The following is an 11792-nucleotide window of genomic DNA, read 5'->3' on the forward strand; positions in this document are numbered from 1 at the left end:
GCCAGTGAGCGGCCGGTCTGTATGTGGGATCCGAACCCTCGGCGGGAGCACCGCCACGCTCTCAAGCGACTGGGCCGGCCCTCATTGTGGTTTTAATTTGTATTTTCCTAATGTCTAATGATATTGAGCACCTTTTCATGTGCCTATTTTCCATCCACATTATCTTATTTGGTAGAGAGGCTGTTCAAGTCTTTTGACCGTTTTAGAAAATTGGGTCTTTTGGTGGGAGGGGGGAGAGGGAGGAGGGAGGGGGGTTTCAGTAATGGGCCACAATAATCAACCTCATTGTATATCGATAAAACTAAATTAAGAAAGAAAAAAAAAACAGAAAGAAAATTGGGTCTTTTTTTTTTTAAAACATTGAACTTTGTGAGATCTTTATGGAGCCTGGATGTAAGTTTTTGCACCTTCCTGCTCCCTCTGGTGTGAGGGGGTTTCAGTTGTAGGGAACTTTGACACGGAGACAGGTCTTTCTTCCACCTGCCCTCTGATCAGCTGGGCTTGCTGTTCTTTTGAGTTCAAGGTGCCTGTCTGCCTCATTTCTCTCTTTTCTACTTGGCTCTGGTCCTTGGCTATTTGGGCATGGGAGGGGTAGGGGAAGAGGTGCTGCTGTCTTTTGACGTTTTCAACTTCCAGATGCCTCAAAAGCTGCAGAAAATGGCAGCCCATTTCCCCCAGAAAAATATACACCAGACACAACCTCATGCATGTTTTCAGGATGTTTCCATTCCCCCCCTCCAGCTAGTTCTACTTTGCCTGCTTGTTTAGGATTAGAAGTACCGCAGCTGCAGGCCTCTGTGCCTAGCTGTGTTTTTCTTTGGACTGAATTTTGGGAGTGTCTTCCTGGGGCGAGGGCGAGCATGGTTTGAGGGCCCTAGAGTAGGGAGGAGCCTGCCTGTCTCCCCACAGCTTCCCACATCCAGTCATTTGTGTAGTTAACAGCTTTGTTGAGATACAATTCACATACCATAAGGTTCACTCTTTTAGAGTGTACAGTCCATTGGTCTTTAGATAATTCACAAGGTTGTACAATTTTATTTTATTTTTAAATTTTTATTTATTCATTTTTTTTAAAGGATGACCGGGAAGGGGATCTTAACCTTTGACTTGGTGTTGTCAGCACCACACTCTCCCAAGTGAGCCACGGGCCGGACCAAGATTGTACAATTTTAATTCCAGAACATTCTTATCACTCCCCAAGTCCCATTCCCCCTCCCCCAGCCCCTGACCCCTCCGCCCCAGTCTGCTTTCTGCCTCTGTAGATTTGCCTATTCTGGATATTTCATATAAATGGCAGCACACAGTGTGTGACCTCTGTGACTGGCTTCTTTCACTCAGTGTGTTTTCAAGATCTATCCATGTTTTGGTATGTGTCAGTAGGTACTTCACTCCTTTTTGCAGTCAATAATCTTCCATTGTATTTGAACACATTTTGTTTGTTTACCCTTCAGTGATGGACACTTGGATTATTTCCACCTTATGAATACAATGCTGCTATGAACATTTCTAGACATCTAGCTTTATCATTTAAAGTGGTTTTTGGTTAACTTAGTAGGTGGGATGTTGCACCTCATGGTTGTTTAACTGTGAAATTGTTTGTGCACGAGGCTGAACTGTCTGACAGTAAGCACTTACCCTTTGTGGGACGGTCTGTTAATGACTTGAGCCAGTGTTGCTATGGAGGCCTGGTATGGTCCCCATTGATTTGGGGTGGGGGGTGTGCCCAGCTCACCGGGGGCTGGGACCAAGCAGAAGGAGAAGCCAGGGTTGCTTAGGGAGCTGGCAATGCCTGCCTGGAAGGATGGGGCCAAGTCCAAAGGGCACAGCAGAGGGGTGAGCTCATTCCCTGACTTCCATTTGGCTGCAGCTTTGGGAGGGAGCTGGTGGAAACCGGGGGAGACCATGCTCATGCTTCAGCGAGACTTGTCCCTAAGAGTCCTCAGAAAGGGAGTCGTCAGGGCCTGTCTTAGGGAGAAGCCCAAGTGGTGAGTTGGGAGCTGAGAACTATGGGATTGTCGGGGGTCAGGAGAGGTGTGTTTGGGGAGGACCTGGTCTTGTGTACCGGGGTGGCAGGAGCTGTGGCTTCTGACACTCGGTTCTGGGATGCTCCCAAGGCTGGAAAGGGTGCCCTGTGCCTTGGTGGCCGTTTTTTTCTCTGACTTGAAGGTGAGAGATGGACTTGACAGGACCCAGCATGTGGCCCTGAGGGCCTTGAGGGAGGGGGCTCCCAGAGTCCACTGCAGTGGCCTCTGGTCCTGAGTGGCCTGTGGAAGTGATGCTTTTGACCTCTTGGTCCAGGGGAGGGGAGTGGGTGGGATGGTGCCTGAGCCTTTTTTGCTGGCCAGGTGCAGAAGGCCCCGAGCACTGGGCTGACCTGGAGGGACCCCTTCGAAGCTGGAACACATGGCGTGGAGAGGCCAAGAGGAGTGCAGTGGGCCGGGCAGAGGGCCTCTGCCCACCCCAATTTGATGTGCGTTCATGGTGCTTTACTGTGTATCTGGCTCAGGTGCCGGCACAGCATGAGCAGGACGGCGCAGGCCCTGCCCTCCTGGTGTTCCTGGCACAGGGAGTCATTTCCACTCATGATAAAGGGCAGCAAGGAGCTAAGGAGCCTTACCCTGCTGGGCAGGGACCCCGTCAGCCTGCGTGGTTGGAGAAGGCTCTTCGAAGGGACATGTTCAGCCCAAGGGTTTAGCTGCCAGGCAGCATGGGCTCGGGCCAGTCTCAGCCCAACTCGCCTCCAGGGGGATGTTTTGGGTGTGGTTGGCAGGACCCCTTGAGGATCCCCTCCCCTTCCCGCTCCCAGGCGTTCAGCATCCCCGAGCTGGTGGAGCCGGGCAGACTTGCCACTTCCCACCGGACCAGGCAGGGCCAGTGGGGGCCAGCTTGGTGCTTCTGCTCGTCAGTCTGGGTTTTTCTCTTTCTGAATATAGGCGAGAGGTTTTGTGGGCAGTGGCACTTGTACTCTGAACTTACCTATGCCACTTTTACCAGCATGGCCCCCACATCAGGAAGTCCTCCGGGACTGGTGACTGTGCAGAGGAAGTGGAGGCGCTTGGTGATAGATAAGGGGTGTCTGGGCAGGGGTGGCTGTGTACTGCAGCTGAGTCAGCCCTCTCTGTCCTTAACTTTTCATTTGACAACAAAGGTGTGAAACTTGCCTCAGAGGCCCCGGAGTGGCCTGCAGGTGGGTTCCTGGTCATTCCGGCCACACCTTGCCTGACTGGGTCTGTTTGGAGCTGGTGCTGGCATGTGCCCTTGCTGGGGTGTTTCCATTTCAGCTACTGAGGGCAGGAAAGCTGGGAAAGCAGCCTTGCAGGTGGCCTGGGTGAGGTCATTGGGTGAACTTGTGGTGATAGCACATCTGCCTCCCCTCCCAGGGCCTGGCCATTGAGCGACTTCTTTCTTCCTAATGCCCAGTGGGAGGGGAGGTTGAGAGAGGAAGGGCCACGTGCAGACCGGGGGAGCTGCGGGCTCTTGGGGCGGCCAGCAGCCCAAGAACCTGAGGGGTAGAGGAAGGGCCGTGAACTGCTGAGCCTTGAAACAGGCACAGCGTCCTCTGAAGCCAGCGCTGGTGGTGCTGGTGGTGGCAGTGGAGGCTGGCCCGAAGAGCACAGAGGCTGGACTTCCTGCCCACTCCCCTTTCAGAGGCCAGGCCCTGGGACACTCAGGGAGGTGACTTTTGGGACAGGTTTTAGATGCCAGCTCCATTTTCAGCATTCAGGCTTAGATCTGGGGGGCTTCTCGCTGGCCTGGGTTTCCAGGAGCTCTAGAAGGTGACAACCAGCAGCAGGCCTGGGCCTCGGAGAAAGCCTTGGGGGACAGAGGTTGGGGGTGCAGTCTGCGCTGTCGGGGGGTAGGGCAGAGCCTCCCAGATGTTTTCCTGGAGGCTGCTCGGCCTCCCTCTGCCTCCCTCATCTCCTCGCACGGCAGCCGGAAGTGCTGGCAGAATTGCTTCTAATGTAATTATTTATAAAACGAGGTTTCTATGACGACTGGCTTTTGGTGGACTCTTCGGATTGGCGAGGCCGTCTCTTCCTGGTTAGACTGGGCAGCCCAGGAAGCCAGGGTGGGCACTCCCGGCCTGGTGGGGAGCTGGGGCTGTCCCCGGCCAGGCCGTGACTCTGGGCCCGCTGGCTGCTGCTATTTTACCCGCCCCACCCCTGCCTCGCTCTGGACCTGGTCCTGGGACATCCCAGCCACCATGGCTTCCCAGCTGAGCAGGTACCTCTGGTCACAGCCCCTGCTGCTGCAGGAAGACTGTCTGCCTGGGGGGCGCTTGCAGGGGAGGGCGGGAAGAGGGGCTGCGGCCCCGGGGCCCGCAGGCAGAGGCTTTGTGCGGCGGGAAGACCAGCAGGGCGCCCAGCTCCTCCTGAGCCGGACGTGAGGTGCTGAGCAGCCGCCGACAGGAAGTCCAGGCCCGGGGACCTGGTGGGCTGCGGCAGGACCAGAGCGCTCCCTCCCGCCGCTCTGGCCCGGGATGGAGCAGCAGCTTCTTTGGCTTCTTCCCTGGAGAGCTCTGCGTCCTTGGTCAGCGGGTGCTGGACCGTGGCTGCAGCTGGAGCCTTCTGGTCCCTCTGCTGTCCCAGCAGGGGCCAGCTGTCGGCCCCTCCCTTGTCCCGCTCTGGTGCCTGGAAGTGCCCCCAGATTTCTTCTTGGCCCAGCCATTTCTCCCATCCCTGCCCACTTCGGGTGATGGAGTGGGGCCTCTGGGGGTTGAAGGAACTTTGCCAGAATCTTCTTAGGCAGCAGATGGAAGAGGATGGGCAGTTTGGCAAACTTCCCCATGGAGAGATGAGGGCTCGTGTCTGCCTGACCCTGGCCTTTGAGGCCCATGGCTGGCCGCATGCCTACTTTGTCTCTCGAAGCTGCCTGGTGTGAGGCCCCCACCCTCACCCCACAGCGAGCCCTGCAGCTCCTTTCCCTCCAAGAATGGCAACCCCTGCCCCTCGGATACTCCCGGCCGAGGCAGCTGCTCCCTCTGCACGGTCCTGAAGGAAGCTCGAGTGTCTGCAGGCCCCAGGTGGCTCCGTGAGAGAGGGACAGTCTGTCCGACAGCCCAGTCCCAACTGTGTCCCCAGGTGAGAAGGCACATGCACCTTGGGCTTGCCCTCCGGACACCTGCCTTGGCCTCTCTCTGGTTTGAGGCCAGAAGGAATAGGCCCTGGGAGCATCCAGAACCCCCTGCAAGGTGACATTAGAGCTGGCTGCCTGCGAGGCCATCGTGGGCTGGGCCCGCCTGAGCCCCAGCGGAGGCTCAGTGGTTCTGTCTTCAGGTGCAGCTGCAGACCCCAAGAGGACTTTATCCTGGCTGTGCTTGGTGCTGCCACCTTCCACCTCAGAGAGTTGTTTTAGCTTTTGCTATTGAATAAAGGAGGCAAGGCCCAGCTCACTCTAGTTACCGATGGTTTCACGAAACAGAGTTTTAATTTTAGCATTGACATTTTTGTGTCAGCATCAGGGATACTGGCAGCACTTCCAGCTGGGGCTGTGGAGGGGGGGCAGGCAGGGGTCAGCCCCTCTGTGGAGCTGCTGCCAGGGTCGCTGGCCAGGCCTGGGGCAATGGGAGCTGAGCCAGGCTTAGGCTGCTGCTGGCCCTGCAGGGCTTACCTGGGCCACCCAGTGCTGCCTCCTGCGGGTAGAACAAAGACCTCTGGGGCAGAGGGCTTGTAGGGGTCACAGTCTGCAGAGTTTCCTGGGGCTGCCGTGACAAATGAGCACAAACTAGGTGGCTTAAAGCAACAGGAGTTTATTCTCTCACAGTCACGGGGCTAGAAGCCTGAAGTCAGGGTGTCAGCAGGGCTGTGCTCCCTCTGACGGCTCTGGGGGAGGATTCTTTCTGTCTCTTCCAGCTTCCAGTGGCCCCAGCAATCCCCGGTGTTCCTGGGCTTGTGGCTGTATGACTCCAGCCTCTGCCTCACATGTCATCACATGGCCTGTCCCCCTCTGTGTCTGTGTGTCTCCTGTCAACATTTCCTGTTCTTATAAGGACAATTATTGGATTAGGGCCAACCTAATTCAATATGGCTGCATCTTAACTTGATCACACCTGCAAAGACCCTATTTCCAAATATGGTCACATTCAGGGTACCAGGGTTAGGACTGAAACATTTCTTTTTGGAGGACACAGTTCAACCCAGTACATAGGCTCTGTGCAGGGCTTAGGCTGGGCTGGACCTTGGGAGGATCTCGAGGAGTGGGGACACGGCCAGCCCTTGGGGTGTCTGCTGTGAGGCTGGGAGCACAAGCGGCTCCTCTGGCCTTCTGGGCCCTCCTTGCTGGTTCCGGCATCCACCCTACCTCACTCTTCCTGCGCTCCAGAACAGGCATGGTGCTGCCCTGCAGGAGGGTGGGCAGGGTCCTGAGAGCCACTGCTGCAGGGCAGCCTGGGGACGAGTGATGTCTTGTCCACTGGTGTGAGCAGGAGATCGCGGAGGGCCCCGGGAGGATGTGACTTTTGCGCTGGGCCTTGAAGAGTCTTTAAAGATCACTGATTTACTTGCACAGGTTGTGATGGTTTAAAATCCACAAGGCACTGAGCTCACGCGGTCTCCAGTCCCCTTCCCCAGGGGTAGTGGGAGCTTCCAGTTTCCTAGGCCAACTTCCAACAGTGGTCCGCACTGCGCCCAGGCCTGGTCCCCTGGTCCCCGTTGTTCTGCATCTTGCTGTTTTTCACTGTATCCCTGGGAATGTTCCTACTCTGTTGTGTGGCTGTAACTTAATTTCAATAGTCCCTTATCGGCAGACGTTTAGGAGCTGGGCAGTCTTCCGCATCATAAACAGCTTTGCAGTGAGTAACTTTGAGCTTGGTGTAATTGTGTGTGAAAATATCTGTAGGATAAATTCCTGTGAGTGGAACTGCTGGGTCAGGGCACACGGTGCATTTGGGATTTTGATGGGTTGTGCTGATCGCCATCTGGGAGGTCGTATTGATTTATGCTCCCCCATTTATAGATGGTCCCCTGTCCTTCACAAGGGATGGGTGAGGTGTTGCTGGGACAGATGGGCCCGGCAGGGCAGTGGGAAGCACCAGGTATACCTGGTGAACAGCAGTGGTTCAGCAAGTATAGCTTGGAGCCCTGCAGGACAGTAGGAGAGGAGGTGAGGAACGTTCTGGATCCCTGGGGACTTCAAATGCCTTACTAGGGTGTTGAGTCTTTATTCTGTAGGTAGAAAAGGCCCTTGAGGGTGATCTGGCCAGATTCCTACTTAGGAAGAGTTACTCTTGGGGCATTGGGGTTAGCGGTGAGTTAGGACCTGAGCCGAGACTTGGGAGGCGAGAGGCAAGCGTGGAAGCCGAGAGAGGCAAGCGTGCAAGCCTGCTCTCCACCCCCAAGCGAGGGTGATCTCCACACAGCTGTGCGACTGTGGGAGTCCCTTGCTTCAGTGTGTCCCTCAGCACCCACTCCTTCCAGGATGGAATCCAGACTGTGACTCCATCCTCCGGCCCCTCTTTTTCTCTTCCCCTCATGGGCCACGTGCCAGTGTGGTGGGCTTGCCTTCTGTTTCTGGAATTCACCAAGCACTCCTGGCCTCGGTCCTCCCCTGAGATGCCCCTTGCCCTTGGAACATTTCCCTGACCTCTGCCCTGGCTCACCCTCCAGGACTTGGTAAGATGTTACTTCCTCGGGAGTTTCCCTGGAGTCCAAGTGGGAGTGGCGGGTCCTCTTGAGAGTGGCTCCTTGATCCATGTTTACTTGGCTTCCTCAGAGTCCCTGTCATCAGCCTGGTGCCCGCTCCAGAGGGGACATGGGGTGGGTGCCTCGGTTGGCCTCCGTCCCCAGCCCTGGCCCACTCATCCTGTGATGACTAGGACAGGAGCAGCTGGAACAGGAAAAGGGAGGAGCTGTGGGTGTTGGTGACATTCCAGACGTGGAGTTGGCAGCCCTGCTGCTGCCTGGCTGCTAGGGTGGGGCGTGGGGACGTGGTGGCTCAGGGCTCCCCTGGGCTGACCTTTTACCTTTCCCTGGAGTTTCTGGGGTCAGAGGCAGGGAAGAAGCGCAGGCCTGGCGTGGGCGGAGTGGTGGGGACAGCGGCCCCCAGGACGGGTCCGGCCCGAGCTGGCCTGTGTGTGTCGGGACATATTTCAGTCAGACGCAGCGTTCACAGTCAGCTCCGATCTCCAGCTTGTCTTGAAAATCCAGAAAACCCCAGGCCCGCTGTCTCCGTTGCTTCCTGGGCATTGGCATCGTACTTACTCTGCTGCGACTTCTTTTTTTATGTTGAATGGTAAAGAGGCACGTGAGATGCTTTTTGTACCCAGGTCTTTGTTTAAAATGGGGAAAGAAAAGCTCCTGGGAGGGTCGCTTGCCCGCCTGGGGCCAAGGGCATTTTAGGGCCCCGGGGAAAGTGAGTTGAGGAGGAAGGGCCGAGAGGGGACGGGGCAGTGCGAGGGTCCCGGGCTCCGTCCCGCCCAGCAGCCCATCCACGCCAGGCTGGCTGCTCCACTGGCCGCCACCGGCTGCTGGGGGGCGTCTGACCTGGGGGCCGAGGGGAAGGGCCGAGTGAGTTGGAGATGGCAGCAGAGTCCTGGGTCAGGAAGAAGGTCCTTTGGGGAGGGGTTTGTGCCTGGACTGAGCTGAGGCTGTGCTCCCGGGTGGGTGGTCAGTTGGTCTGGGCGGTTGGAGTGGTCCTTGGTGCAGGACTTGGGTGCAGAGGGGAGGTGACCAGGCCGGCCAGCATGCAGTCCGGAGTTCCTGGTGTTCGCTCCCAATGGTCCAGCGTCAAGTGCTGGGGTCCCTGGGGTGGGCAGCTGGCCCTCACTTTAAACACCCTGGTGTTGTGGGGTGGCTCTGCCTCTGCCCCGGGCCCCTGGCCTCCCTCCTCCAAGGCTGTCCCCTATCGTTCCTTCCTGTGCGCCTGCCGGATGTGAGCACTTCCTCCTGTGCCCCGCGGCCCTGCGCTGCGCTTCCTCTCCCGGGCTTGCAGCATCACTGTCAGCCACCCTGGTGCGTGGGGCCAAGCGAGACTCACAGAGAGGGATCAGGCTGCTCCCCAGGCAGGCGCTGGTGTTTCCTCAGTGCTCAGGAACTCAGGGGCTGCTGGGCTCTGCTCTCCCCACCTGGCCACAGCCTTGTCCTGTGCTCCCAGGAGGACAGGCCCACGTGCGGACAGGACCACCTGCCTGCCCATGGCAGCCAGGTGCAGGGAAGGCCCTTTCTGCTAAGTTGAAAATAAGAGCAAAGGAAAGAGGTTGATATAATCATTTTGTGACATAATTGGCTACCTCTTAACTCAAACTCAAAAAGAAGACAAAAACCCTTAATAGTGTAAGCTCAATGTTTTAAAACACTAAGATATTTAAAAATGAACATTGAAGCCTAAATGTTCATAGATGGATGATTGGATAAGGAAACGGTGGTGTATATACACCATGGAATACTAATCTGCCATAAAAAAGAATAAAATTCTCCCATTTGCAACAACATGGATGAGTTTGGAGAAACTTATGTTGAGTGAAATAAGCAAAGCACAGAGGGATAAATACTACATGTGCTCACTTGTAAGTGGGAGCTAAGAGATAAAGAAGAAGGGAAAGAAAGACCACAGTGGTGCGTTGGACTTGCAGAGGGAGAGAACGTATCTTGGGATACAAAATGGATGGAGTGGGGAAAGGAGGATGGGGAGGAAGGTCAGGGTTAATTGGGGGGGTAATTGGGTGGGGCACAAGGGGTGTAATCACAATTTGTGGTAATTGACATGCTGCCAGTATGGATTTGGCCATCGCACCTTAGGCACCAGTGGTGACAATTTGCTTTGTACCCCGTGAATATTCATGATCAATAAAAACAAAACAAAACAAAAAAATGAACGTTGGAGAAACAAATAAGCGTCCTTTGTGCTCTGGGCATTCCCTGCCCAGCCACTGTGCACATTACGGAGCGCTGGCTGCTCCTGGGGTCACCATGTGCTGCCCTGAGCTGCACCACAGCGGCCCTGGTTCTCGTAGCCAGACCTCACCCAGTGTGAAGGGGTGACATTTGGGGCTGGGCGGTAGGTACAAGCAGCTGTCAGTCCCTCGAGGATATCACTTGCTCTAGAAAGTAGCTTCTTTGGTATCTTCTGTGTGCCAGGCACTGCCTCCTAGCAATAGTGTTATCTCCCTCAGTCAAATGAGATGGTACTGTTGTCATGCCCATTTTACAGATGAAGAAATGGAGGAATGAGTTTTGGCTGCATGCCAAGGTCCGCCTGCTAGTAAGGGCTGGAGCCAGGAGTGATCTGAGAGTCTGACTTGCTCAGCCTCCGAGCTGCTGAAGGAGCGGTCAGGAGATGCTGGACCAGGAGGGGTGCTGGCCCAGGCCCGAGGCGTGTGCCTGTCACCGGTCTCCAGGCCTGAGGCCTGTGACGGCAGGTTTCATTAGCCACACGGCTGTCTGGGAAGGTACCAAGCTCTACTGAGGTTGTCCATGACAGGAGTGACAAGCTGGCTTGCTGGGATTCTGGAGATTTCATGGCGATTCCACCCTGTTGGCTATCCTGTTTGGGGAAGTGAGCTGGTGTTAACATTCTCCCTGACCTTGAAGAGCTCCGGGCTCTCTGTCCATGGACTGGGTGCCACCTCAGGGCACCCCAGGAGCTCACAGGCCAGTGGGTGGGTCAGAGCCAGCATTTGCCTCTGACAGGGCCCCTCATGTTCAGTTCTCAGACAGTCACGGCCCCCAGGTTCTCTGGGACTCCTGATGGGGTGGTGGTCCTGGGAATTTGCTTCTAGGGGCCACAGTCTGTCTTGTGCTCGTGCAGTTCAGTCTGTCGCTGATGTGCTAAGAATCCCCGTGGCTGAGCTGCCAGCCCTTCCTAGCCAGGGCAGGGCTCTCCCCATGTGCAGGCTGGGGCCTGTGGCTCCAGGGGAGAGAGAGTCCCCCCACCTGCCTTCCCTCCCATGGAAACAGGACTCTGGAGCCCCCTTCCCAGGCCTATCAGATTAGCACCCTGCCCCGACCAACGCACCATCTAGGTAGAGCTCAAACATGCAGAAAGTTCTTTTTCCTTCCTCTGGGAGCCATGGAGCCCTTTGGGGACCTCCCCTCTGCAGGTTGTCACTATTGCACGAGTGGAGCATCTCCCAGAGGCCTCATCCCCTGCTTCTGTCTCCTCTGCCTTAGGATCATGCGGCCAGATGATGCCAACTTAGCCGGCAATGTCCATGGAGGAACCATCCTGAAAATGATCGAAGAGGCTGGGGCCATCATCAGCACCCGGCACTGCAACAGCCAGAATGGGGTGAGGGCCTGGGATCACGGGAGACTCCGGAACCCAGAAGGCTGCACTGGTGTTGGGGCAGGAGAGGAGTTCCGTGGGGCCCAGGCCTGGAGCCTTCCCTTCCCTTGCCCACTGGACCTTGGGGCTCTGGTTCAGTTAGCCCTGGATGGGAACTGTATGGACATATGCTGGGTTTTGGCTCAGAGGGGGGTGGGAAACCAGCGGAGACAAAGTTGCAAGCCTGATGACAGAGGCCTCTCCCCGCCCCGTCTCCCCTGCACTCAAGAATTCCCCACCAGCCCTGGCCCTTGCAGGTCACATCTTGAGGCAGCTATTGTGATGGTCAAGAGCCATGGCTTGGGTGTCAGAAAGCCCTGGGCCTGGGTCTCACCTCTGCCCCTGACCAACCCATGGTGGCCATGGGGAAGTGCTGTGGCTCTCTGTGTCTTGGCTGCTTCCCAGCTGTGAAGCCCAACAGGCCCTGTGTATTGTGTCCCTGATGGTGCCAGTCCCCCCCCCCCCCCCCCCGAGCTGTGCAGGGAGAGGTGGTCTTGCAGTGGGATGAGGGGCAGGACCTGGGGGTTTAGAAC

General features: G+C 56.5%; 1 protein-coding gene across 2 annotated transcripts in view; it reads left to right on the plus strand.

Annotated features, from left to right (window-relative positions):
• Positions 1-11792, plus strand: part of ACOT7 (acyl-CoA thioesterase 7) — a 94676-nt gene that overhangs the window by 11933 nt on the left and 70951 nt on the right. Inside the window, exons 1-2 of one of the 2 annotated variants that reach the window (XM_008567004.1) lie at positions 4172-4224; positions 11106-11223. In XM_008567004.1, coding sequence (XP_008565226.1) covers positions 4205-4224; positions 11106-11223 — 138 coding nt within the window. In that variant the 5' untranslated portion in view covers positions 4172-4204. Of the gene's footprint in view, positions 1-4171; positions 4225-11105; positions 11224-11792 lie in introns of those variants that run through there. The other variant, XM_008567005.1, reaches the window with a different exon arrangement.

The sequence above is a fragment of the Galeopterus variegatus genome, unplaced genomic scaffold (genome assembly GCF_000696425.1).
Source record: "Galeopterus variegatus unplaced genomic scaffold, G_variegatus-3.0.2 Scaffold284, whole genome shotgun sequence".
Taxonomy (NCBI): domain Eukaryota; kingdom Metazoa; phylum Chordata; class Mammalia; order Dermoptera; family Cynocephalidae; genus Galeopterus; species Galeopterus variegatus.